At 30.7% G+C, this 26635-nt stretch overlaps 3 protein-coding genes and 1 non-coding gene across 4 annotated transcripts; 1 reads left to right on the top strand and 3 right to left on the bottom strand.

Moving 5' to 3' along the window:
* The first annotated feature begins 3485 nt into the window (after positions 1–3485).
* Positions 3486–6524, top strand: LOC107908809 (chromatin remodeling protein SHL). The gene is made up of 5 exons (XM_016836083.2): positions 3486–3929; positions 4017–4362; positions 4749–4817; positions 5375–5510; positions 6227–6524. Exons 1-5 carry the CDS (start codon positions 3857–3859, stop codon positions 6251–6253), a joined length of 651 nt encoding a protein of 216 aa, XP_016691572.1. The 5' UTR covers positions 3486–3856; the 3' UTR covers positions 6254–6524.
* A 2095-nt stretch (positions 6525–8619) lies between these two features.
* TRNAE-CUC (transfer RNA glutamic acid (anticodon CUC)) lies at positions 8620–8692 on the bottom strand. The gene has a single exon. It is a non-coding gene; the product is annotated as a tRNA-Glu (tRNA).
* Positions 8693–10243: 1551 nt separating this feature from the next.
* LOC107908810 (purple acid phosphatase) lies at positions 10244–13617 on the bottom strand. Its single transcript, XM_016836085.2, has 7 exons — positions 13383–13617; positions 11995–12195; positions 11609–11720; positions 11293–11522; positions 10851–11210; positions 10599–10720; positions 10244–10549 (listed from the first exon to the last, which is right to left on the bottom strand). Exons 1-7 carry the CDS (start codon positions 13596–13598, stop codon positions 10354–10356), a joined length of 1437 nt encoding a protein of 478 aa, XP_016691574.2. The 5' UTR covers positions 13599–13617; the 3' UTR covers positions 10244–10353.
* Positions 13618–14772: 1155 nt separating this feature from the next.
* Positions 14773–17364, bottom strand: LOC107908811 (purple acid phosphatase 2-like). The gene is given in 7 exon segments (NM_001327003.1): positions 14773–15033; positions 15120–15241; positions 15335–15694; positions 15930–16159; positions 16678–16789; positions 16873–17073; positions 17152–17364. Coding segments are annotated over 7 exon segments (1398 nt in total). The 5' UTR covers positions 17338–17364; the 3' UTR covers positions 14773–14846.
* Between the last annotated feature and the right edge of the window lie 9271 nt (positions 17365–26635).

Consider the following 26635-nt stretch of genomic DNA (forward strand, 5'->3'; position numbering starts at 1 on the left):
AACATGGATAAAAACTTGAAATATTTTTTTTGCAGGGGCCAGAATTGAATTTTATATTTTTATAAGAGCTAAAATATAATTTTACTATTATATTAGTTAATATATTTATAATTTTTTATCATTTTGGAGAGAAAGAAATGTAATTTTACTATGTATTAACTTCTAATTTTATGTATTTTCGAGGATACAAACTACAATTTTCTCATTTTAGAAGGTCCCTTTGACAGTGCTTTTGTCTCTGAATTTGGTTCACATTAGTTTCGAAATTTGATCATTAAATTTGAATTTTGTTAAATTCAATGAAAAATTGAAAAAAATCGTCAAATTTCAAAACTAATGTATTCAAACACCAATTTTTTTTTTAAAAAAAACCCCAAATTCAGATACTTAATATTACTTGTCTTTATGCAAAATGACCAAAAGTATTTACTTCATTAACGTCCAAATTGTCATTTTCATATAAAAAAATGGAAAAATAATCTATTTTTAAAAAATCAAAGGATTTTTAAGTGGATTTTAGATGAGATTAATTTAGGTTAAGTTAATCTCTCGAATCATTTTAGATTTTAAAAATTTTTATGTTCATGTCATTTTATTTTTTACTTTCCACTTATATGTTTTAAATTTGAATTATTTTGAGTTTTAATTATTTTCGAAAATTTTAACTTAAAAACAAACTTTTATAAGTAAAAATTAATAACGTGATGCATTCGGTGCTTTAGGGTGAGTTTGGATGGGCGGTGCATTTACCTGCAGTTAGTGTAAAAACAGCGGTGGCTGTGAGATTAGATACTGTAGCGATACTGTAGCGTGAGACAAAAAGTAAGCTAAACGTACCGCACCGCACCGCACCCAATCGCCCATCCAAACCCACACTTAGTTTTCGCTTTCGGCTCAAAATTGAATTTTTTATTAATTTGACTGAAATTAAAAGTGTAATTTGACTTTTAGGGTTTGCTCATTTATTGATTTGTTTGAAATTAAAAATCACAATTACTCCCTTCATTTATTTCGGCCACTCTCTAGTACTTTTCACTGAATAAATAATATTTATTTTTATTTAACGATCTTGTCCATAATTTCAACTCAAGAGCTAAAACGTTTAAATTAAATCCATTTTTTTAAATGCTCATATATTAATTTTGTAATAAATTTTAATGTACTGTAATTAAATTCTTAAAATATAATTTTATTGATCAATTAAATAATTTGCTTGATGTAACATATTGGAAGATGTTTGATAAGTAGGGGTGTTCAAACGGTCGGTTTTTAAATTGTTAGAAGTGTAAAAACGAAGCAAAAATAGTTAGATATGGTAAGTTTCGGGCAAAGTGAAGGGGAGGAAGAAAACCTTGGCCACTTTGTTTAAAATTATGTCAAATGATAGCTTGTGAAACAATGAGTATTCTGGTGAAAACGGAATAAAAAATAGTTAACCAAGTCGAAAGTTATGTGAATTTCGGATCAGGAAACTTAAGTTGACAACTTGATAAACCATATATTCAAGCTTGTCATTAGTAGTTGATTTACTATACCTAACTATATTAATTTTATTTTTATGAATTTTGAATGATTTAATTAGTATTTAAAAGATTATGTTTCGAATTAAAAACCATGATTTCAATTGTAAAATTAGTAAATTCTCGATTTTAAGTTGAATTTGAATAGATTTCTAAATGGTTGAACAAGCACAAGCCCGGATTACTCGAAATGTAAAAATCTTTAACTGTTAATCGAATTGAAGTATTTCGATTGATTCGGTCGGTTAATCGAATTAATCAAAATTTATATATTTTTGTCTTTTGGTTAAAATTAGTATAAAACATATAAAAATACATTGCTAATGATCATTTTCTTTTATTTAAGAGTTCAAAAAAAACTTTAAATGGAGGTGAAAACAATAGATAATACATTAGAAATATTACGTAAGTCTTGAAAATTAACAATCAAACACTACATAAGTCTTGAAAACAACAAATATTTCGGCTAATTGATTAATTACCTGATTTTAAACTGAAGTAACTGATAACCAAAATTCCAAAAAATCATTAATTGATCTCAGACCGAGCTAAATTCGACCATTGACCGATTAACTCTATTAAATCATTCAATCGGTTATAAAAATTGATTCAAAGTGATTAACGGAATTGGATTCAAATTTTCGTTATAAAAAAATTCAGTAAAAAGAAGTCTTTCATTTATTTTAATTTCAATATTGAGCTAATTAATCTCTCTAAAAAATATCAGAGCAATTTAGTTCGTGCTAATTTAAGAAATGGGTAAATTAAAGACAATTAATTATAATGTCAATTTTTTTTGTCAATTATACATTTTAATGGCATAATAACAAATTTAGTCCTCAATATTTATATATTTTATCAAATTGATCTTGATTTAATAAATTTAACTTGCAACATTTACACAAAATATATAGATATCAAATGCTAAGTTTATGATTATATCAATTAAAATTATGTACAGTTGACGAAAAACATTAAAACCATGATTAGTTATCTTTAATTGCTCCTATTCACTTTCGTAATAATAACTCGAATATGAAAATGGGACAATGAAAATTGTAAATTCCAAAATAGAAAAATGATATAGTTCAAGGATTAAATTATTAAAATTAAAAGAATTATAGATGCCAATTTTTTAATATTTTTTTCTTGAAAAATGAAAATAGAACGGATAAGTTTTGACTATTTAAATACCTGACCATAAGAACATTTTAAGACAGCAAGCTTCCAAGCAAAGCTTACGTGGCAGCATCATAAACAATTATCTTTCTAGAGCAGTATACGTGGCAACAACAGAATGCAGGAGCTGAGCTTTTGTAAAACTAAAAATGGACCTGGTTGCAGCGAATCTGAACTCTCAGTTCCCCGTAACATAAAACGTTTCGTTCCCATACCACAGCAAGCTCCAACACCTTGTAAGAGAAGTTGAAGCGAAACCAAATCCAATCACCCGCTGACGTGGACACTCGATTATCCTTCCTTTTTACTTCCCGTAAAAACCCCCCAACTTTCACCATTATCCCAATCTTATCCTTGTTTCAAATGAGATCAACGGTGATTAAAAGCCCTCGAAGCACAACTTCACTATAATCCCCGCGTAACACCTCACCTCACCTCCCCGCCAAAAAAATAAATAAACCGAGTACAACAAATAAGGTCAAATTTCATAAAAGATCCTTGTACTATGCATTTTTGGAAAATTTAGTCCCTCTATACTCATTCGATTATTTTTTTATCTTTTTATTTTTCGAAATATGTATTTTTAATTTTTCCATTACCTATGTCAAAAACTAGTAAAACAATCCAAAAAGTCAAACTTAGGAATTAAAGATGGAAGAATTTAAAAAATAATTGAGAAGAGATGATAATTTATGAGACCTTGGTTGATGGTTCGACCCTTAGCACTTAGCAGGAACACTTTGCATAATTAATTTTTTAAAATATTAATACTTCTCTTGTGAGTTTGTAGTATCTACACTAACCATTGACAGAAATGCTCTTCGGAGTAAGATACAAAACTCCCAAATGGAACAATATTTTTTGTTAAAGATCCGAGACCCAACTTGCCCTCAACAATAACTAAAGAGACTTCCAAAGAATACCGCCAACTAAAGTATATCAAGTTAGACTATCCATTAATTTTTCAAGGGTACTAAATTCACAAACAAATTATAGTACGAGGACTTGTTATAGAATTTAACCAAAAATAATTAATGGGTTTTATATATATTTTAAATTAATTTATTTATGTCAGTCCACAATCTCTCTGTTGTCCTTGTGCATGCCTTTGTATTGCATTTCTCTGAAAATAAGTAGCCTTTTTATTTTGTTCTTCCATGGTGAAAGCCAAAGCTCCAAGGAGAACTCTAGACTCTTATGCAGTCAAACACATCAACAAAATCATTAAAGGTAAAGCTTAAAGAACCAAAATTATGGTGCTTTTTTTTTTCTTTCTTTCTTTTTTTCTTCTTTAAGAGTTGTGTTGGTGATTGGCAGCGGGGGATTGCGTGTTGATGCGACCGGCGGATCAATCAAAACCGCAGTACGTGTCGAGAATCGAGCGGATCGAGGCGGACGCACGTGGTGGAAACGTGAAGGTGCACGTGAGGTGGTATTACCGGCCGGAGGAGTCGATCGGAGGGAGAAGACAGTTCCATGGATCTAAGGAGCTTTTTTTATCCGATCATTACGATGTGCAAAGCGCCGATACCATCGAAGGGAAGTGTACGGTACACAGTTTCAAGAGCTATACCAAGCTTGACGCCGTCGGAAACGACGACTTCTTCTGTCGTTTTGAATATAATTCTTCCACCGGTTCTTTCAATCCCGATCGCGTTGCCGTGTATGTTAATTTTTTGCTAATTTCTGTGAATAATTTTGAGTAATTAGGTCATATGGGCCTTTTTTTGGGTTAATTTTGAGTATTTAGGTTGAATTTTTAGTTGATCTTTTCAATTGATACTTTGAATAATTTATGTTTAGGGGCGAAATTGTTAAAGTTGATGTTGCTCATAGCTGGGCGTTGCATATATAGAATCAATTAATTTCAATTTTTTATAGGGTTTCTTTGCTTAATACACTACTTTTTCAGTGTAAATGCATGTAGGTTCCTTAAATTATTGAAACATTATTGATCAAAATGACAGATTTCTTGAAAAAAGAACTGGAAATTTTTGTTTATCAATGAAGCTAAAGTGTTCTGCAACTTTTGTTGTTGTACTGTTTCAGTTACTGCAAATGCGAGATGCCATATAATCCCGACGACCTAATGGTTCAATGCGAAGGTTGCAGTGACTGGTAAGTTGGGATACTCGGGGAGGTAGCTATTTCGGTCAAGCCTTAGTTTATATTGTTTTATAAGTCGGATATTATGGATGATTATATTGTATGAAGCCGTTTCGGAATATGCCGAAACGGTTCTCCACTTAATGCTTTTTCTAGCTGTGTTTCAACTTTATCAGTTCTGGTAAAAGCGATTTATTAGTTTGTTGGATAAGAATGGTATCAATTTGGCTGTTACTTGAAATAGGAGCAGGAATCAGTTTGCACAATGCTAGTAGTATTATGGCTATGGTTTAATTATCAATAAAAAAAAGTAGCTCTTAAAAACCTCTTTTTAGGCCTATGAAGAAGCTCTTGTACAGGTGTGATAAATGTTAAATTTGGGACACCTAATTTTTTACGAGATGGCTATGATCGATTTTATTTAGTTTTCCAGAGTTATAGCAGCTGTGTCTAATCTTGAAGGTCCTTTATATATATTTAGTGTATGAATTCTGTAGATAAAACGTATTCAATTTATCCGGTATGCTGTAAAAGCAGTTGCCATATTCAGCACGCTACTTTTGATTCAGGTTTCATCCTGCTTGTATAGAAATGACGGCAGAGGAAGCTAAAAGGCTCGATCACTTCTTTTGCGAAAGTTGTTCGTCTGAAGGTCAGAAGAAGTTGCAGAATTCTCATGCCGCTTCCAGACACTCGGATACAAAGGTATTTCTGCTTCATTGTTGTCCTTCATCCTTCTTTCGGTAGTCATTTTACAAGTTATTATTCAGACATGCATCTGTTATCGGAGATCGAGGTGGTATCGAAATGCATCTGTCATACCCTCATAAGAAAAACTTTTAGGTTCATTCAAAATATATACATCTTGGTTGATCAATGCACAATCATTTGGCCTTTGGGAAGAATGTGGTTCAAACGGTATATTATTCTTGATAAATCGTCAGTTCATTATGCATTGATGAATTACAAACAAGGTTTTCAAAACCGGATCAATAGTTGAACCAATCAAGCTACTAGTTCATTGGTCCAACCAGTTCAACTGGTCCATACTGGTTCCCAGGGTCAACCGGTCCAATGTCCTTTTCTAGATCGGTATTCCGGCCGGTCTGGTTCGGTTCAAACAACCCTGATTACAAGATTACTCGCATTAAAAATCCAGCTTCTTTCAGAAAGTAGGCAAACCTTCCAATTTCAAACTTGCTCCAAATTCACAGGCTATATGGTCTCGCCTCACTTCACTTCACTTCCCTTGCCTTATTTCCTATAATCACCAACTCGGTCATTCATTTGCAGCGTTTTATCCGTTATATTTATGCCCGTTTTCATAGTTTAGGTTTTTGAGTTGAGAAGATTTCAGTGCCCTATCTATTATATATGTGCCAGGTTGTGTCACAACTGTAACATGGAATACTGTGTTTCAGGTGGATACAAAACGGCGTCGGAGGTGACGAGAAAACGGTACATAAACATAGCGTTTTTAGTCGAAGACTGAAGCCGGTTATCGCTTTTAACCATGCCTCGTGAGTTGATAATGGTTGAGTTGACGGCAACTGGGTTTGAAAAACCTTTTTATCTCAATGTTTATATGTGTTTGGTTGTAAGTAATTATCAGGATGTAGGTTCCCCCTCTCTCCTCGTATCTGGTTTATACATTAGGGTTTGTGTATAAATTAAAAACTGCTTTTTAGCTTATAAAATAGCCATAAAAATTAGGGTTAATTTCACCTAATGTCTTTAAATTATGACCCAAATTCTAAATTGGTTTCTGAATTTCAAGATATTATAATTTAGACACTTCGGATTCAACGTGTTAAAAGAAAAGAAATAATCCTTGTAATTAGTATCGACACTATTTATATTGTTGATGTTTAGTGTTTGATTTACATGCTTTAAATAGGTTTCACATAAGGTTTATATCGGGATTTAGCGCTTAAACTGTTGAATGATTGATGGAAAGACTTGATTGATAGGAAGGTAAAAGGACTCAATTATAACATTTTGAAGTTTAAAGATTAAATCGAAATATAAACAATGGTTTATGAACTGTTGGTGAAATTAATCCTAAAAATTACTTCTTTTATATAGAATAATAGATAATATTGATAATCATGTAGTAATTTTTAAAAATTCAACAACCTAATCATAATTTTAAGTAAATATAAATGGCTAAACCTAAAGCGTACAAAAAATAAAATTAAGGAAAGCCTATACACCGACCAAAATTTAAAGGTTAAAATATGTCTTAAGTACATGTCGTTTTCACAAATTTAGAATTTAATTCTTATATTTTTGTTAACACTGTAAAAATTATTTTGTTAAATTCACGTTCGTTACATGTCAGTTTTTTTTAATTCTATTGCTACTAAATAATTTTTTTTAATCTCAAAATATAATACAAATCAATTTAACAAAAAAAAGTAACAAATCTAACCATTAGAACTAAAATTTGAAATCGAAAAGTAGAGGGATAAAATTCTTGAAAATAAAGGTACAAAATTAAAATTTAAATTTGTGAAGGGTATAGGGACTAATAGTATAATTTTAACCAAATTTAAACGCTCTTCTTGCTTTATTGGGTGTCTTTGTCTTCCCTCGGCTTCGTCGTTGTCTTGCTTTTCATGACTTCGACTTTAGCTTTTTTTTCTTTTCTTTTTTTGAATGAGTGGTAGTGGGAAGAAAGCAAGCGCTCTTCCATGCATACTGGGATTATTATATATTTTTTTCTTTTTGGTTTTTTCCATTGGGTTGATGATGATTGATGCAGGCAGACAAAGACATCCAATTATTTGATTTGAGATTCTGAAAAAGCTTTGTTCATGGAGTTTAAGCTCTTGAAAAACAACCCAAACAAAAACACGAATAACAAATAAAAGGTAAAAAGACATCACTAGTCCCTCTCAATTTTGAATTTGAACAAATTGGTCCACTAAAAAATTCGGAACAATTTAATCCCTTCGATTTCTAAAGTTTAATCACAGCATTGTTTTCTAACACTTTGCTCAAAGTTTGATTGGTATAATAATAAATTTAGACCTTAAAGCTTACATATTTCGTCAATTTGCTCCTAATTTAACAAATTTAGTCTACAACATTTGTGTAAACGTTGAGGCTAAATTTGCTGAATTTTTTAGAAACAAGGTTAAAATGATAAAATATATAAACATCTAAAACTAAATTTGTTATTATACCAATCAAAATAATGTACAATTGAAGGAATATATTAAGTCACAATTAGTTTTCCTTAGTTGTTCGCTTTTGAAATTGATAGAGATTAAATTGCTACAATTTTTTAAAGAATGACCAATTTACTCAATTTCGAAAGCTAAGAGGGACTATAGAGGTGTTTTTACCAAAAAGGAAACTTATTTGCCGAATTTTGACATTTAACTGTTCCATTAAATCACAAGTGCATAAATGTTAAAGAGCAAACATATGGACAAATTAATCTTGTACATTAGATCAAAGAATAAACATGTTTCATCCATTTTCATGACTAATAAATTAACCAAACAATTACAAGTAGCATACCATGTGTATTTCATGCTGATATATAAATATTAGTTTTTAACAGCAGAAATGAATGGAATTTTTAACAAAAAGACCAATTTACTCTTTGATCTAATATACATAGACTAATTTACTCATTTTTTAGTAGAGAGGGCAAAATGCAATCTGACTCTTAGTACAAGAGCCTCCATGGTACTTTTACCACAATTGAAATTTTAAATTGAAATTAAAAGTGTGGGGACTAAACTTTCAAAATCCAAAGAGTATAGGGACTGGAAATAACGCAAAGAGCTAAGAAAAATGTATCTTCCGTTGCCGGGACTTGAACCCGGGTCTCTCGGGTGAGAGCCGAGTATCCTAACCACCTAGACTACAACGGAAAGCTGACAGGTTTTTAATAATTTAAATATAAGTTTAAAAACAAAAACCCGGCCACGATGAGTGGTGGTGACCACAGCAGCAAATAAAGACGAGAGGGAATCGTTTTCATTATTATTGTTTCAAATTTTATGAAAGTAAAGTAAATGGTTACCAATGTGCTTTCAATGGAATCCAATCCAATTCCATAAGTATAACAATGTGAATCACGTCAACAAAAGAATATTTATCATACCAAAAAAGTCACGTGGAGGTTGAAGTCGATTCATTCTGTATGAGCAGACAACCACGTAGTTCGAGTGGTGGAGGTAAATCATATATCTAATGTCACTAAACTATTAATAGTTTATGTTTTGGTCATTGAATCATTCGAAAATTTTCATTTAAGTCACTGAACTATTAAAATAGTTGTTGTATGGTTTTCTCTATTGGCACTATCTGCACTAATCTAAAGCTCTCGTTCCCTTTATTTCCTACAAGTTAGTTTGTTTTCATGAAATTGCTTTGGATATTAATTAAGAATTTGCGTACCAAAATCCAAACACCTTTCTCCTTTGATCTTCAATACTGATCGCTAAATTGACTTGGACCTAAGGTATGTTCTTAGACTCATTGATGGGTACTGATCTACTATACGTATATTTTAATTGTAGCTCGGAGCTCGCTAGCCGAATTTAAAAAAAAAATTAAAGGACTGAATAGCTTGAATAAAAAACTTTCAAATAGTTCAGTAATTAAAATGAGAACTTTTGAATCAATAACTATTTTGTAACTTTTTGAAGTTGAGTGACCAAAACGTAAACTTATTTATAGTTTAGTGACCTTAAGTATAGTTTACCTAAATAAATATGAGTTTGATCTGCCTTGCCACATGCCATCTCTTAATAGGTCGATTGTTCTTTTTCTTCATTCTTTTGTTAGGTTGACAACGTGACATGAGGAGATCAAATGTCAGGGTATGTAAGTGACAAGTGATAGATATATTATCGGAGTGGCCTAGATGTCTAGAGTGGTTGGATTGTATGTTCCCTACAACTTGGTGGAACAATTCTTATGGCGAAGTAGACTTAGTCCATAAATTTGGTGGCTCTCTCAACTTAATCAGCTAAGCTCGATTTATTTAAAATTATTAAATAAAAACAATATTTTATTTATCTTATTATTTCGTAAATAGTAATATGAATTTTTGGGGTGAATTGGGTTGAGATTAGGCCCAAACTTGGAATTTTTTTAAAAATCAAGCCTTAGCCTAACTTGGCCTATGGACACCTCTATGGTGAAAGAGACGTACTTGATGGAGTCAGACAATATTTTTAGAATTGGACCAGTAGTTAAACCGATCAAACCATTAGTTCTTGCTTCAATCAGTTCAACCAGTCCGACCACCCGATTCAACCGGTCTTTATTTCGGACCGGTAACCCCAACCATTTGAGTAACACATTTCTATTTTTCTACCATTAACAACCATATCAACTTTCTCCATATATAGCTATACAGTCGGTCATGGAAGAATATCTACACAGCTACTTAATCCTGTATACACCACCAAGAATACACATAAACTAACTGAAATGGAAATTACGAAAACGGGCCCGGAAAAGCGGAATAGAAAGAGCGAAAATGTCGGGGTTTTTATAAAAAATGGAAAACATTATATTATGCTTATTGAGAAACAGAAGATTCATCAACTCGATGCCAGATTCTGTTGAAAAACCACATCGAATCTGCTTCGACGGGGTTTCCATCATGGTTACGGTGCCAACTATAATGAGCGTGAGTTCGGTTTTTGATATCGAAAATGGCGTGACCGTAACTGGATTCTCGATACGCCGAGTACGTTGGCTGCGGCTCGCTCATGCTACAAATATGCAAGAATAATATATATGTAATGCAAGAAAAATGGATACTTGGATACTAAGCCATCCATGTTGCCTCCATCGCCGATAGTTATGTAGACAGGCGCGGATTGATCCTTCACGGGAGTGCAAATACCGTTTACAACGTTATACGCAACGTTCGATACACGTTCCTGTAACATAAATTATATCAGCAATCGAGTAATCAAGCATGATTACAACATGGTAAATTGGTTGTCAAGCTATTACTTGTACTCGAAGTTTCGTATATACTAGCGGAGATAACATAGACAAAGAGCTTACAGATCGTTCGTAGGCATGGACGTGACCGGAAAATACGACATCAACTTTGTACTTCACAAACCATGGTTCGTATATTACTCTCATGGTTTCGCCTTCCATGAAAGGATAGTTGAAGCTATTATACCATGGAGCATGCATAAGAACAATTAACCATGGCGTTTCGGTCCGGTTAACTTTCGGAAATTCCTGTTGAAGCCATTGGTACTGAGGAGTGAATTTACCGTAGGCCGAATACGAAGACAACACTATGATGTATGCCGAAGCTCTCTTGATCGAATACCAAAACGGAGAAGTACTTTTCGATTCTACGTATGGAACTGGATAACGATTACTATATGGCTTAAAAGGCGTCGTTTCACCCTGCGCAGAACCGTTATAACACAATGGACAATTCCGGTTTTTACAAGCTAATTATCACGATAAGAAAAGAACGAATACTTACGATTTCGGGGGCAAAGTCGAGTTCGTGATTTCCAACGGTCCATATCCACGGTTGATACGCAACACTTCTCTCGATAAACCTTCCCCATGTATCCCATCTTACATTATCATGATTCGGATAGTTATCTGCATACGAAAGATCGCCCACGTACAATACCGTTTGGCCTTTCTTCGGGTTTTGTTCGTAATGAGCTACCGTGCTATTCGAATCAAAAGTCTGCCCGAGATCCCCTACAAAGCCAACACAAACAAGAAAAACCCTAAGACCAGAATGTGTACCAGGCATAAAATCAAACAGTAAGGAAACATTCACTTACCGATGATACCGAATGTGTATGGGGCATCAGGACCAACTCGAGGAGGTGTCGTAAACCTGAATTTCCGAATCGAATCACCGTCGCCGACCATATAGTAATACTTAGTATTGTACTATAAACAAACAAAAACGAAGACTCAATATCGACATTAACGAGACCAATCAATATAGTACAAAGCCAGCTATGCCAAGTTACTTGGAGAATAAAAAATAAATAAAACGGCCGCCTTGGACCTAAAGGGCTCATCTTCTTCCTCTAAAACCTTATTTCATTTTAGTTGCTTTTCTCCGCTACGAGCTCCGATGCCCTCCGAACAATTGAGTTCGTTTTGCAGGAACCCGAGGCCATCCGAGCTCAAATATAAATGCAAATGAAAAAAAAAATACCTCCAAATTTCTAATGATGCAGTGATGAATATAACCAGAGGTGTAATTATGAAACTTATAAGTTTTGACTTTCCCTTCGGCTTTTCTCTTTCCATTGCTGTTCTCACTCCAATAAACCACTGTATTTGAACCGGGTTCATCTTGGGTCACCCATGAAACTATCACTGCTTTTCCCACATGGTCACCTTGTGTTATATGTACCTTAAAATTTCAAAACAGCCCAGTCAGGAGCTTTGAGCGCTCGAGATTAAATTATATATTTTTATGATTTTATTATTTTAATAGTTTATATATTTATAACATTTAAAGAGCTAAATTAAAATTTTATCATTTTAGAAGATTAAAGTGTAAATTTACTATTATTAATTTAAAATTTTATAATTTATAAAAAAATTTAAGGTCGGGCACTGCAAAATCACAACTAAATTAAAATAGGCCTTGTGTATCCTTTCGGCTTTTTATTCTTTTTTGAACTCCAATAAATAGCACAGTAAAAAATGTGCATTTAAAGAAAATAACTCGTGTGACCGACAAATATACCTTGGTAGCTACACCTTCGGCTATAGCAACCATACATTCGAGTTATTTGTTTGTCTCCGACTGGCCACATATGGGTGAAATGTCATTGGAGCTAAAGGGGCTTGACCCAAAATTTTTTAGAAATTATAATTAAGTTAAAAAAAAAAAGGTAGACTCTTCAAAAATTTTAAAACTTCTCTTTAATCCTCTTAAATTTTTAAAATTTTTAATTATACTCCTAAATCATTTTTAAAATTCTTATTAAACCCTTTGAAATTTTTGAAAATTTTAAGTGTCCCGTGAACACACATAAAATTGTAGATGGAGTTCTTTGCACTAAGTCAATATTTTTTTGCTTATTCTTTAAAGGTTTATATGAAAAATAGGTGTACCTAAATTATGCAACTTTTTTCATTTAGGTATCTAAAGTATTTTTTTTGGTCAAAGTAGGTATTAAAGTTTTATTTCGTTACCATTTTAAGTATCAAATAGTCAAATTATTGCACATGATATTTTTAATTAAATAAAATATTTTAAAATTTACCTCCCGTATTAAAAAAAATCTCCAAACCAATCAAATTATGGCACATGGCATTTTTAATTAAATAAAAATATGTACTTGAATTAATGGTTGATACCTAAAGTGGTAACAGAATAAAACTTTAGTACCTAAATGAGAAAAGTTACATAGTTTAAGTACCTATTTTTCATATAAGCCTTCTTTAAATTAGCCGCGTGAGTGATTTTTTTTTTCAAATGTCAAATATGCATAAAGTACAGGGACCGAAAAAAATTAAACCATAAATATATTGACACTCGGAAAAAAGAGAGTAAAGAACACGAACATCCGTAATTCCAAATAAACTGACCTGTTGGGGCGCATTGTAACCGGAAGGAACACGAAAGACATCACTGTGAAGGGGCATGTCACCGGTTTTCTCCGGTTTCCGGGCATAGACGCCGGTTTTTCCTCCATCACATAAAACTGCTGAGCTTAAAACAAAAGCTATAACAATGAAAAATACAACACACGGTGACGCCGAAGAAAACAAAGAGTTCGTCGATGTTACCTTCACCGCCACCATTTTTAAAATATTTTACATAATTTATGAGTTTTTCCTTGTTTTTGATTCTGTGTATTTATATGAATCTTAATTATTGTTCTGTTATTTTTTCAATAAATTACGGGAGAATTTAAGTTAATATACTAAATAAAGATTTTTTTTAGCGAAAATTAGATATTAATCGTTTCAAACCATTAACAAAATAGATAAAATTAAATAAATAAAGGGTAAATTACCAAAATAGTCACTTTTAAAATATTTTAGTCACTTTCGTGCTGTAAAATTTTAGTCGCTGAGTATTAATAGTCATTAATAGAGTAACGGTAAACTAACGTGGTATATTAAATTATTATTTCAAATGAAAATTTTAGGTTAAATTCTACAAGTAGTCCCTATATTTTTTCCGTTTTGAGTAATTTAATTTTTTTTCTTTTATTTTAAAAGAGATGGAGAAAGGAGAAAATAGAGGGAGAAGCAGAAGAGAATGAAAAAAAAGAAATAAAAAAGAAAGTTAAAAGAGTATAAAAGAAAAAATAATTGCTCAAAATAAAAAAATATGAGGATCAATTGTATAATTTAACCTAAAATTTTTTATTGAAATGATGATTTAATGCGGCATGTCATCTTACTATTACACCGTTAACGGAAATTAATGGTTCAATGACTTAAATGTTACAACACGTTAACGTAAGTGACTAAAACGTAACATTTTAAAACATGAGTGACTAAAATGTAATCCGAAAGAAATAAAAATGACTATTTTGATAGTTTACCCTTTATTTATTTATTTGAAAAGAAATTTTGACTTTTTATGATGGAATGTATTTTGATAGAATGCTATGTTATTTTAGATTATTTTTTTCAATAGTTTTTTGGGTTAATTTTACTAAAAGTCCTTAAACTGTAATTTAGATTTTAAATTAGTTCACAAAATTAAAAAAAAATTATTTGAGTATTCTAAATATCCTTAATTTCATTGACTTCTGTTATTTTTAACATCTCGTATCAAAATTGGTGTTTTAAATACGCTTCATGTAATATTAGAACACAAAAGGACTTAGTTAAAATATTTTGAAATTTAGGGATCAATTTGTTCAAATTTAATTCATTGATTTGATAAATAAAACTCAAAATCTTCTTCATAGCACTAAACAAACATAAATCCAACACTAAGGTAAAGGGAAAAAAATGGAAATTTTTATTGATTTATATTTTTTGCATTTTTTAATCTAAAAATAAAGAGTTCAAAAGGGGAACTACATGTTGTTCTCATTGAGACTCGTCAACTGGATGCCAGAATCGGTTGAAAACCCACGTCGAATCGCCTTGAACGGCGTACCCGTCATGGTTGCGGTGCCAACTATAATAAGCATGAGTCCGGTTCTTTATATCGAAAATGGCATGACCGAAACTAGCTTCTCGATAAGCTGAATACTCCGGCTGAGGGACGGTCATGCTACAAGGAAAAAGAAACACATTGGCATCAATGACATCAACAATCCTGCATGTATTATATGATCATAAAAGAATAAAAATCTTTACTTGTTTGCTATGCCTTCAATGTTTCCTCCATCGCCGATAGTTATGTAAATAGGAGCAGATAGATCCTTCACAGGACTGCATTTACCGTTTACGAGATCGTATGCGATGTTCGATATACGCTCCTGTAATCAAGCAATTTTGGAACAAACCCCCTTCTTTTAAACAATCAGTTTAAAAGATTTGAATGTAAGTAATCGATTGGAAAGAGAACTTACCGATCGTTCATAGGCGTGGACATGACCGGAAAATACAACATCGACTTTGTACTGAACTAATAATGGCTCATACATTACTCTCATGGTTTCAGCTTCCATATAATGGTAGTTATAGCTATGATACCATGGGGAATGCATTAGAACAATTAACCAGGGTGTTTCAGTTCGGTTAACTTTCGGTAGCTCTTGTTCGATCCATTGGTTCTGAGGAGTGTATTTACCATATGCCGAATATGAAGACAACACTATGATGTATGCTGAAGCTCTCTTGATTGAGTACCAAAAGGGAGCAGTACTTTGTGATGCTCGGTAAGGAACATGATATCGATGAGTGTAAGGCTTAAACGGCTTTGTTTCACCCTGCAGCAAAACCGTAATCATGTTATCACCAATTCACCGTCATATCGGGAGTTCAATGACAAAGCAGTAGAAAATGAAGATGATATGACTCGGACAAAACCGCAATTAAAAAACCGAAACAAAGAAAAGCATCAGCGTTGCTGTTTGTGCAGGTGAGCTTCTATGGCTAATACCATAGGAGGAAAGTTGATGGTGTTTACGAGCTAATCATGATAAGAAAGAACAAAAAGCTTACGATTTCAGGTGCGAAGTCGATTTCGTGATTTCCAGCAGTCCATATCCACGGTTGGTAAGCAGCACTTCTCTCAACAAACCTTCCCCACGTATCCCACCTAACATTATCATGATTTGGATGGTTATCAGCATACGAAAGATCCCCAACAAACAACATGGTCTGACCATTCTTTGGGTTCTTTTCGTAATGAGTGAGTGTTACATTCGAATCAAAAGTCTGCCCGAGATCCCCTGCATAACCATTTCCAATTCCAAATTCAACCACATAAACAGTACCAAAAGCCAGCAACACATACAAGGATACGACCTTCAAGGATTCTTTAAATATACAGAAAAATGTAGATAAATCTAACCATACTCATGTCGATTACATATCATATCTAAGATTCACATCCAAGTTCGAGTAACATAGCCTTAAACCATATCTAACCCACACAAAATTGCATTATCATTGAAAGATCAAATAATAAACTACTAAGTTAGACATAAAAACTCTAATCAGTAACCTCTTAAAGTACCTGTTTCTGACCATACTTGTGTCGGATACATACCATATCTAAAACCCACATCCAAGTTCGAGTAACATAGCCTTAAAACCATATCTAACCCACAAAAGTTGTACTACTAAGTTAGACATAAAATCAAACATATAACCAACAATACATGATATTCCATATCTAACACTCGCATCCAAATTCGAGTAACATATCCTTAACCAAATCAAAAACAGCAAGCAACAATTCACTTACCAATGAGACCAAATGTGTAAGGAACATCAGGTCCAACTTCAGGAGGTGTTGTAAACCAGAATTTTCTCATTGAAGTACCCTCACCAACCACATAGTAATACTTGGTGTTGTACTATAAAACAAAAGAATTGAAACCCCAATAAGCAAATTTATGAATTGAACTTTAAAAAAATGGCTATGAATTCAAAAATTTACCTCCAAGTTCTTGACAGTACAGTGATGAATGAAACCAGAGGTATAATTATAGTACTTATAAGTACTAATTTTCCCCACTGCCTTCATCTTCTCTTTGCTACCTTCACTCCAATAAACCACTGTATTTGAACCGGGTTCATCTTGGGTCACCCATGAAACAATCACAGCTTTCCCCACATGGTCGCCTTGTGTTATATGAACCTTTCAAATTTTCAAAAAAACACCCACATCACCAAAATTTTTTTCCAAATAAACCCAAAATTTTGCATTGAAAAATACCTGTTGAGGTGCATTGTAACCAAGAGGAGCTTGAAAAACGTCACTGTGAAGGGGCATATCCACAGTTTTCTCCTCTTTCCTAACGTAGATACTAGTCTTTCCACCATAACATAACAACAATGAATTGAAAAATAAAGCTAAAACAATAACAAAAGAACATATCACTGAAGAAGAAGAAGAGCTCATCTTTGCTGTTATCTTCAACACTGCGAGTGCAACTCCTACTACTACTTGGCCCCATTTATACGACTTTTTGAGTCAAAAAAATTTCAAAAAACCATTATCTTGATTTTTGGTTGATAGAATACCGGATTCTGGTATTCGTGAGTAAAAATACAAGGGAATATTCCCGTATACATATACGAAAATACAGAGTATTTCGTATTAATTATCGTATCAACGTTTTGAAAATTCTAAACCCGTTAATTAAAATTGAGCAGAAAAAACGAATTTTTAAAATAAAGAATTTGAGATTGATTGAAGTCTTGGAAAAAAAATTGGAAAATTTGTGCTCTGTTATTCAAATTTTTGTAATTTTATAATTATCAATAAGTTACATGACTAATAAAATTAAAAATTATATATATACAATTTGATATATGAATTTGACATTTTTTTTCTAATGTGGCATCTTTATTCGACAAAAATTATACATTTTGGCACTTTAATTTGATGAAAATTCATAATTAACTAATAATATTAGTAATTAATTTTCATCAAATCAACTTTGAAATCTGAATTAAATTAAATTTATATGACAAATTTACAATTAACACTAAATTTATTCAATTAATAAAATCATAAAAATTTCAATTAAAAAATTAATATCATTACTTTTAAATATCAAAAAACATAATTTTTATCAAATACAAATATCACGTTAAAAAATGATTCATATACCAAATCATATATTAAACCTCTTATAATTATAATAAATTAATTTTTAAAGTAAGAAAAAAGGAACTGTTAGGTCATTGATGTCAATCCCAATCACGTGAAGCTTTGATATTAAATAAAGGTTGAGCGTTGAGACTTTAATTTTGAAAAAAAGTCTGTTATTAATAAAATAATAACATATATATTTAAACGTACAAAATCATCCTTTCCTTGAATAGAAAATGATGATGACTTTTACGTCTTGTAGTCAACTAAATAATTTATATGGTAGTGGAAGACTTGCATTGAATGTCTATGATAAAAATTATGACATTTTAGGGGACCAAAAGCTCAAAAGAAATTTCTTAAAAATGCTTAAATTAAATTATTAATTTTACATAAGGGCCAGAAGATGATAAAAATAATTAATCAAAGGACTAAAAAGGCTTGTATTGAATAATTAATTATATAGAGGGGCTAAACTTAAAATTATTTCCATTTAATCAATGGAGCCAAGGTCCTTGCTTTCCCCTCTAGTCAATACAACATTGATCATTTAATGTAATGACGAAGATAAAGAGGCAGCAACTTTGGCCTTATTTTTGGCCTAATAGTTTACGATTCATTTTTGGCCTTATTAAAGCAATTTTTTAGATTCATCCATGTTTTAATGATTCACTAGTGAAGTCTTGAAGTTCGAGACCAAATTAAAACATCAACAATAGTTTGAGGACTAAGGTGCAATTAACACCAAATCTAATATCTCAGATATTTTATTTAATAACAATATCTAAAACATCCATTTTAATCATGGAGTTCCTATTTTTTTAGTCATCACGTTTTTGTTCCTCTTCACTCTCCACTACTCGCTCGTGCCAAACACCTCCATAAATCCAAGTTTTATATAAAGAATGTGAGCATCACGTTCTTTGAGAAGCGACGATGCAAAAAATGAACGAAACTATGTGAAAAAAAGAGGAGGCGGTAGTGGGGTAACATAGCAACAAACAGTGGACCAAGACGCCTCGTTGACTGACCTAAAATTGGCTGGTCCGCGATTGCTTAACAATCGCTGTCAAGTCCCGCCCTTTTTTTTTCCCAAAGTGCGCGTATCCATATATATTCGTTTCCTTCTTCATTTTTCGATTCCATTTTTCCATCTTATAAAAGGGAAATTTTCTTTAAAAGGTCCCTGTACTTTATGTTTTAATAGATGTACTCCTTCTATTATAAGTCGGTAATCCTTAGTTCTCTACTTTTTAAAATAGGTGAAAATACTTGACAAGTCCCTGCATTAGAGGGACATAATCAAATTAATCAATATACTACTAAAAAGAATTAAATGAGGTTAAATTTTAACAAAATTAATACTTCCAAGACTTTGATTTTGCAAATGAATTTTTTATATTAAAAGTATTAAACTTGCCAAAAGAACCCATAATATAATTATATTCTATATCATTTAACTAAATAAGGAAAAAATTTTAACATCAAATACTAAAAGTATATATTTCAAAATAGAAGCGAAGTCAGGGGGCTGGTAAGGCCCCGACCTCCCTAAAATAGAAAATTTTTTATTTAAATCTTTTTTCAATTTATAAAATTTCAAATTCGTATTTGTAAATTTACACTTTGACCCCTAAAATGATAAAAATTTGATTTAATCTTTTAAAAAGTATGAAGATATATGGTAAAATTATATTTTTACTATCGTAAAAATATATAATTTGTTTTGGATCTCCATAAAAAAATTTTAACTTCACTCTTTTAAGAAAGTAAAAAAATAAAAAATAAAAATTTACCAAAAAAAAATCATAATATAGTAAAGACGTTCTATACAATTTGATGTATTCGTTTGATCTTCACTATTCCACCTTTGTTTCTCTACTTTTTAAAATAGGTGAAAATACTTGACAAATCCCTCTATTAGAGGGACATAATCAAATTAGTCAATATACTACTAAAAAGAATTCAATTAGGGTTTTGCAAATGAATTTTTTTATTGTAAAAGTATTAAACTTGCCTAAGAACACATATATAATTACATTCTATTTCATTTAACTAATAGTAAAAATATTTTTAAGATTTTATGTTGTTTGTATGAGATTGAGAATGCTTCAGTAGGTGGTTTAATTCGCGATAAGAATAATAATTGGACTGTTGGATTTTTAAAAAATATTGATTGTTGTTCTGTTATTAATGCTGAGCTTTGGGTGTTTTTAGGGTTTCTAAGTTGTTTGGAATATCAGTTTAAAATGAGTGGTTCTTGAGATAGATAGTATTGTAGTTATTTAATTGATATTCAAGCAAATTCTGCTAAGTAGCACCATTCGACTTTGCTACGAGTTATTAAGAGTCTACTTCAACTTTTTTGAATGATTTGGGTCACACATGTTTCTCGAGAGGTCAACAAAGAAGTTGATGGTTTAGCATCAATGGTGTATTCTAACCCTTTAGGTAGGTATATATTCTTACAACAGCCGAATGAAGCACTTCAATTATTACACGATAATTATTTTGGAATGGTTTGGTCTCGTCTAATTTAATTATGGTTTTATCTTTTTTCTTGTACCAAAAAACATATTTCGAAAAGTAAACAAAACTATAATTATAATAAAAAATTAAATTTACCAAAAAAAATCATAATATAGTAAAGATGTTCTACACAATTTGATGTATTCGTCTTGATCTTCAATTTTAGATTCACTTTCCCACCTTTGTTCTGAAAAAGGCTCAGCCTCACGACTTGCCCTTTTGTTTTGCTTTTCTTTTATGCATGTCATGTTTAAGATGCTCTATATGATTGAAAATACCCCAACGACTAGACTTGGCTAGAGCCAATTGGCTCGTCCGGTTCAATTAGTGTGATATGATTTGGGTCGAATTTAGACTTAGAAAATTTCATTCTAAAATTAGGTAGATCGATTTAAATTAAATATATTTTTAAATATTTTATTTTAAATTTAATTATAAAAATGTATAAATTTTAATATAAATTATATATTTTATTTTTTATTTTTAAAAAAATTATATAGGTTTTTTTAGGAGTCAAGCCTTGCTTAAATTTAGGGCTGGAATTTTTTAATCAGGCCTCGATCTGGTCTAACTTGACTAGAGTTGTCCATGGGTTAAGCAAGGTCGAGACCCAATTCCATACAATGCTTGTTTTAGAGCCAGCCCAACCCATCCAAAAAGTCAATTTCACTATTCCAAAAATGATAGAAAATTTTTGAAAATATATTTTAATTAATATTTTATATACTTTTATAATTAAATTTAAATTTAAAAATATTTTTATTATTTAAATTGAATTCGAACTAGGCCAGATTGAGGTGCAAAAATTATAGTTCAAGCCCGGCCTAACTACTCGACTCTTGGACAGGTCTAAACCCAACGCATGGACACCTCTACTAATGACTCAACTTGAATTTTTTTGTAATTTCTGAGCCGGTGATCACTGATATATAACAATCTAGTGAAAAGTGAAATTAAAAAAAATCGAATGGTCAAAATTAAATTATGATTTTTTATGAGACATAAGATGCAATTTTATCATTATTTTTATAAAAAAATATAAATAATAATTTTATCATTCTTGAAGTTTAAATTGCAATTTCATCATATTAACTCATAACATTACAAATTTCAAAGGGTTTGAAGATAAATTTTCTCATTTTAAGGTTACCAACAGCCTACCCGGTGCCGGCCTTAAATATAGTAGAAAGGCCAAAGCAATATTTTAACCAAAAATATACTTATAAATTGTGATTGAACTACCAACTAAAGGATCCAAATTATGTGGATTAAAATCAAGTCAAAAACATTTTCAAAATAAACAACATATCTTATTGAATATATTGTGTTTGCCATTATCATAAAAACATGACCACCATTAATCTGTGAATGAACATGTTGTCGAAGAGAGTGGCAACCCCCAAAAAATAACAAAATAATACCATATTAACTTTAAAAGAGAGAAATCTGTCGTCGATTGAGTCTTAATTTAATTAGTATAGGCATTGTTACTAATACAGAAAGAGGTGTGTTCGAGTATACTGAAGCACATTATCTTACTATTTATGAGTTGAAAAAAGACTATAAATAGTTTTAAATATTCTGTTAAAAAATAACAGATATAATCAAAATTTATAACAAAATTATTAATAAAAAAAACTTTAAAGAGAATCCCACTATCACACACCAATGCTTGTTGCACTTAAAAACCCTTTCCCCTTTTTGTTAAATATAATATGGAATCATGTTCTTTTTAGCAAAGAAAAACTTTCCCAAAGTTTTATGATTACCATCTCAAAAAGTTAAAATTGAGCACTTCCTCAATAGGGGAAAAAAAGTATAGGAGCCTTTGACCAAAAAATTAAAATAATAATAAAATTTGAGGTGCTAAACTTAAAATAATATGGTCAAATTATTGGTTTTGTATATGTATTATATTCAAGATTAAAATATGCTTTTGAATATTTGTATTTTTCGTATATTTGGAGTACAGTTTCTTACTTCTCGAATTCTAAAATTCAGATTTAATTATTAATATTGTTAAAACTTTTTTATTAAGTTTATTGATGTGGCATTTTGAAATAAAAGATGACATTGTAATAAACATGAATTTAACAAAAGAATTTTAACGATGTTAATAGTTAGACTTACATTTTTTTATCCGGAGAATAGAGAGACTAATTTCATTAAAATAAATTTAAATGGCTAAATTTTAAAATTATAAAAAGTATAGGGACTTAAAGCATATTTTAACCTATATTTGACTTGAGAATCTAAACCCTATACTAACTTTAATTTGGTCCTTTCTGTTATTATTAATGTCATGCATTGTTTCAAATCAATAGACCCTATTTGGCAATTGGATGATAACTGATTGGTGATTGCAATGACTGGTTTGATCAATTGATTCTGTTAAGTGTTAACTGATTTGACTAACTGATTCTATTAATTAATTATTTAAAAGTGCTTGATAAAACTTAGCTGAAAGCTAATATGTGTAAAATGACAAATAATGGCATGACATATTTTATTGTTAAGTATTTATTTGTTTATAATACTTTAGTCTTTATTGGATTAAATTATTGAGATAAAACACTATTATCAAGGAATTAAAACATTCATTATGGTAATTAATTAGTGAATATTTTTTTGAAATTTTAAATAAATAAATCTCTTAAGTTCCTTATTTGCAAATATTAACCTTGTGGAAATTGATAATTATTAATAGTGTATCAATATAATTGTAAACTATATTCTTAGTGATATTTATGTCATGTCCTTAGTATGTAAATTAGTGATAATTATGTCACACTCTGAATAAATTTGTTAAGTAGAATATTTCAATTAATATGAAAGTTGCATAAGAAATCATTTTAAACAAGTAAATTCAAAATAAATTAAGAGTACATAAATATTTAAGGGTGAATGGACTTGATTGAAAATTTCTTACGAAAATATTGATTTTTGTAGATTCACGGTGGATTTTTTTTTTTTGAGATTTACTTTGGACTTTAAAGGTGAAAGTGAAAATGAGAGAATGAAGGTTGCTGATATCTTGGCACCCCTATTAGGTTTAAGAGCACGTGGTAAAGGGAATAATTTTTGAGCAAACATGGTTAAATATGTCATTTCACATATCTCATTAAAAAAGTTGTTCATCCCAGCGTTTTTTGTTTTAGAGGTTTTAGCTTAACAAGTTATTGCAAACATCCATTCATCAAACACTATAATTAGAGAGTTTGACTATTCAATTCTCCATTTGTGCCCAAATCAACTAAAAAAATGCTCAAAACTTCGTTTACCAAACACCCAATAGTTAATATATTTTGTTAGTTGATTGATGTGCAGCTACAGAAAAAAAAACACAAAACCCGAAATTCAAAATTCCTTATTTAAAATGTGAAATTATTGTATCAAAATAGATTTCTTCATAATTTAAACATTTTAAAAATTCCAATTGTGTTAGTAATTTGGACTAAAGTATAATGTTAATAATAGTAGGAAGACCAAATTATGTCAAATTAAAGTGTAGGGATTAGTCAATAATATTTTGGTTGTATTGAAAAAAGGTCTAAGCCTTGAGACCTTGAGCACATAGGTTCGAGTCTCGCATTGTGAAAAATAATGTGCGGCCTTGTTAATTAATTCAATTTAGTTTTGTGCATTAATTATAATTGAAATAATTAATTATAGTTAGTTGAAATTTAAAAAAAAAGTAGAGGGACTAAATTTATAAATTGAATATAATACAGGAACTACAACTAAAATTCGTCCAAAATAATTTTCTGGATATGATAATGAATTAACCATTTTTTGATATGGTTGATTGCAGGCCATGTTTAGCATGGGTCGAGCCTGATTAAATGGATAAACCATAGATTAAGACCCATTTTTTGGTATAACGGACAGACATTTTTTAACCCATTTTCTCGGTTTTTTAAGTTTTTAAATTTCATATGTTAAATTAAATGTTTGGAAAATTTCTGGAAATTAAGGTAAAACATAAGTTTTTTTTTTTTTTGAATTCATCCACGGAGAATTTTTTTACGTCTCAAATAATATTACTAATCACCGACCTGTCAATGCATATTTCCTCAAGCTTCTTTATCACTAATGTGGAATCACCTTCTATTTTCACAAACCGAAAATCAATCTCTTGAACAAATCTATTTGCTTGGGTACTGGCTATGGCTTCTGCTGTTAAAGTATCAGGTATATAAGGGCTCCATAAACAAGCTGCTCCCATGATAAATCCTCCACCACCATTCCTTATAATAATGCTTGTACTTGATGCTTTCAGATCCTTGTAAAAGCCTACATCGAAGTTTACGCGAATAAAAGGTTTCAGAAGAGATTATCATCACACTGACTCTTATGACGTATGGTCTAAATTTTATTCTTTCACCAAGGACTTCAATGCTCTTTTTAAAATTTAGTAAAAAAAACTTATATTTTGGGGGTTTAAATTACCTTAGTAATGCACTAATGATTTTCTATATATGTGGTTTGATTTTTTTTAAGGATTAGTAGTTATCATTTGATGATTCAACTTGACTTCAAATAGATGGCCTTAGCCTTAAGCAAATGCAAAAGTTGGCACAAAGCTAAAGAAGAAGAAGAAGTTGTAAACCAAACACAAAGTTGTTGGACAAATGAATTTCTAATGTTATGTTTTTCAACAAGTATCAGTTTGCATCGATTTAAAAATCGATTCGAATTGAGATATTTTAACTGTTTATGGAATATAAGTTTAAAAATCATAATTATTCAAAATTGAATCGAATTCTATTTTTATTTAATATATAAAAATAATTCTTTTATATTTATAATTGTGAAAATAATTTAAAAGTTATTGACAAAGTTATTGTTTTCTAGAAATGTTTATGAAAACGACTTTAAAATTTTATCAAATAATATTCAAAAGTTATAAAACGAGTTTAAAAGATCTAAAACGAAAAAAAAAACCAAATTATGATGAATGGGTCAAAAAATCTAACTAAACTAAACCGATAACTCTCTTAGTTTTTACCAACTAATGAGCTTAATTTATTGTTGAAAAAATCATTTAATTTTATTAATAAAACAATGAATTAATATCAATAATTTGTTTTTCTATACATTATCCAAAATTGTTTTTTAGTCAAAAGAGCATGTCTTAAGCAAGAGTTTAAAATACTTCAATGGTAGGTGGGATGCTTTTTTTTTTTTTTTAACTTATTTAATTTTGAGTGGGAAAGAGTGGACCAAGACAAATAAATATTTTTTTTTGAGCTTAAGACAAAGAAGTATTCTTCTTCGAAAATTACCGACTTTTGTTTCATATGATAAATTATCTTATTCACCATGAATAATATTTTATAATATTGTATTATAGGTTCGATAATATCTGTTCTTTATGATATAATATTTAAAATATTTAAAGTTTCTCTCTAACCTTTAAATAAGAGAATAATGCATTTCAATGTATCGTACCCACGTTCTCTTATACTGACAACAGATGTTAAACATATATATTAAGAGAATCAATTTAGAAAAAATGGGGATAATCCAGTGTTGAATATATAAAACTAGAAATAGAATTTTAGCAATGAAAAAAAAATGCCAACAAGTGCTTCTAGAGCACCTTTAAATTATTTAATTTTAGTTAATATTATGTTTTAAAAATTATTATTTGGCATATTGCAATAATGTTTGAATCAGATTCTGGATCAGCTGAACGAGAAATAGATTGGGATAATGGGATGAAAAAAGTTATTAGATCAGTTGACCCGAGATTGGTACGAACAGGATAAAAGTTAGTTGGACCATATTTTTTAAAAAATTTAATGATTTATTTAATCGAGTGGACGAACTGGTGACTTGACCGGTTCAACCATTAGTCCAGTTCTAAAAATCCTGGCATATTATTATTAAGTTCTGTTATTTCCAAAATTCAACTTGAGGTGCTTATGGGCTAGATCAGGTCCGACCTATGCAAGGTATTTAGATCATTTTCCAAGTTCGGGCTCGACTCGAAAAAATAGGCTTACTTTTTACCTAAGCCCCGTCTGATTTAAGAAAAGTAAACTCGGGCCCGTCCATATTTGATTTTTTT

This window comes from Gossypium hirsutum, chromosome D02, assembly GCF_007990345.1.
Source record: "Gossypium hirsutum isolate 1008001.06 chromosome D02, Gossypium_hirsutum_v2.1, whole genome shotgun sequence".
NCBI classification, from domain to species: Eukaryota; Viridiplantae; Streptophyta; class Magnoliopsida; order Malvales; family Malvaceae; genus Gossypium; species Gossypium hirsutum.

Excerpts from the sequence above, each read along its gene's own strand:
- LOC107908810 (XM_016836085.2), bottom strand. The coding sequence starts at position 13,598 with ATGGTGGCGGTGAAGGTAACATCGACGAACTCTTTGTTTTCTTCGGCG. Across the intron at positions 12,196-13,382 it reads GTTACAATGCGCCCCAACAG|GTACATATAACACAAGGTGA; the intron begins GTCAGTTTATTT and ends TGAAATTTTAAG. Across the intron at positions 11,523-11,608 it reads ATACACATTCGGTATCATCG|GGGATCTCGGGCAGACTTTT; the intron begins GTAAGTGAATGT and ends TTGGCTTTGTAG.
- LOC107908809 (XM_016836083.2), top strand. The coding sequence starts at position 3,857 with ATGGTGAAAGCCAAAGCTCCAAGGAGAACTCTAGACTCTTATGCAGTC. Across the intron at positions 3,930-4,016 it reads CATCAACAAAATCATTAAAG|CGGGGGATTGCGTGTTGATG; the intron begins GTAAAGCTTAAA and ends GGTGATTGGCAG. Across the intron at positions 4,818-5,374 it reads TGCGAAGGTTGCAGTGACTG|GTTTCATCCTGCTTGTATAG; the intron begins GTAAGTTGGGAT and ends CTTTTGATTCAG.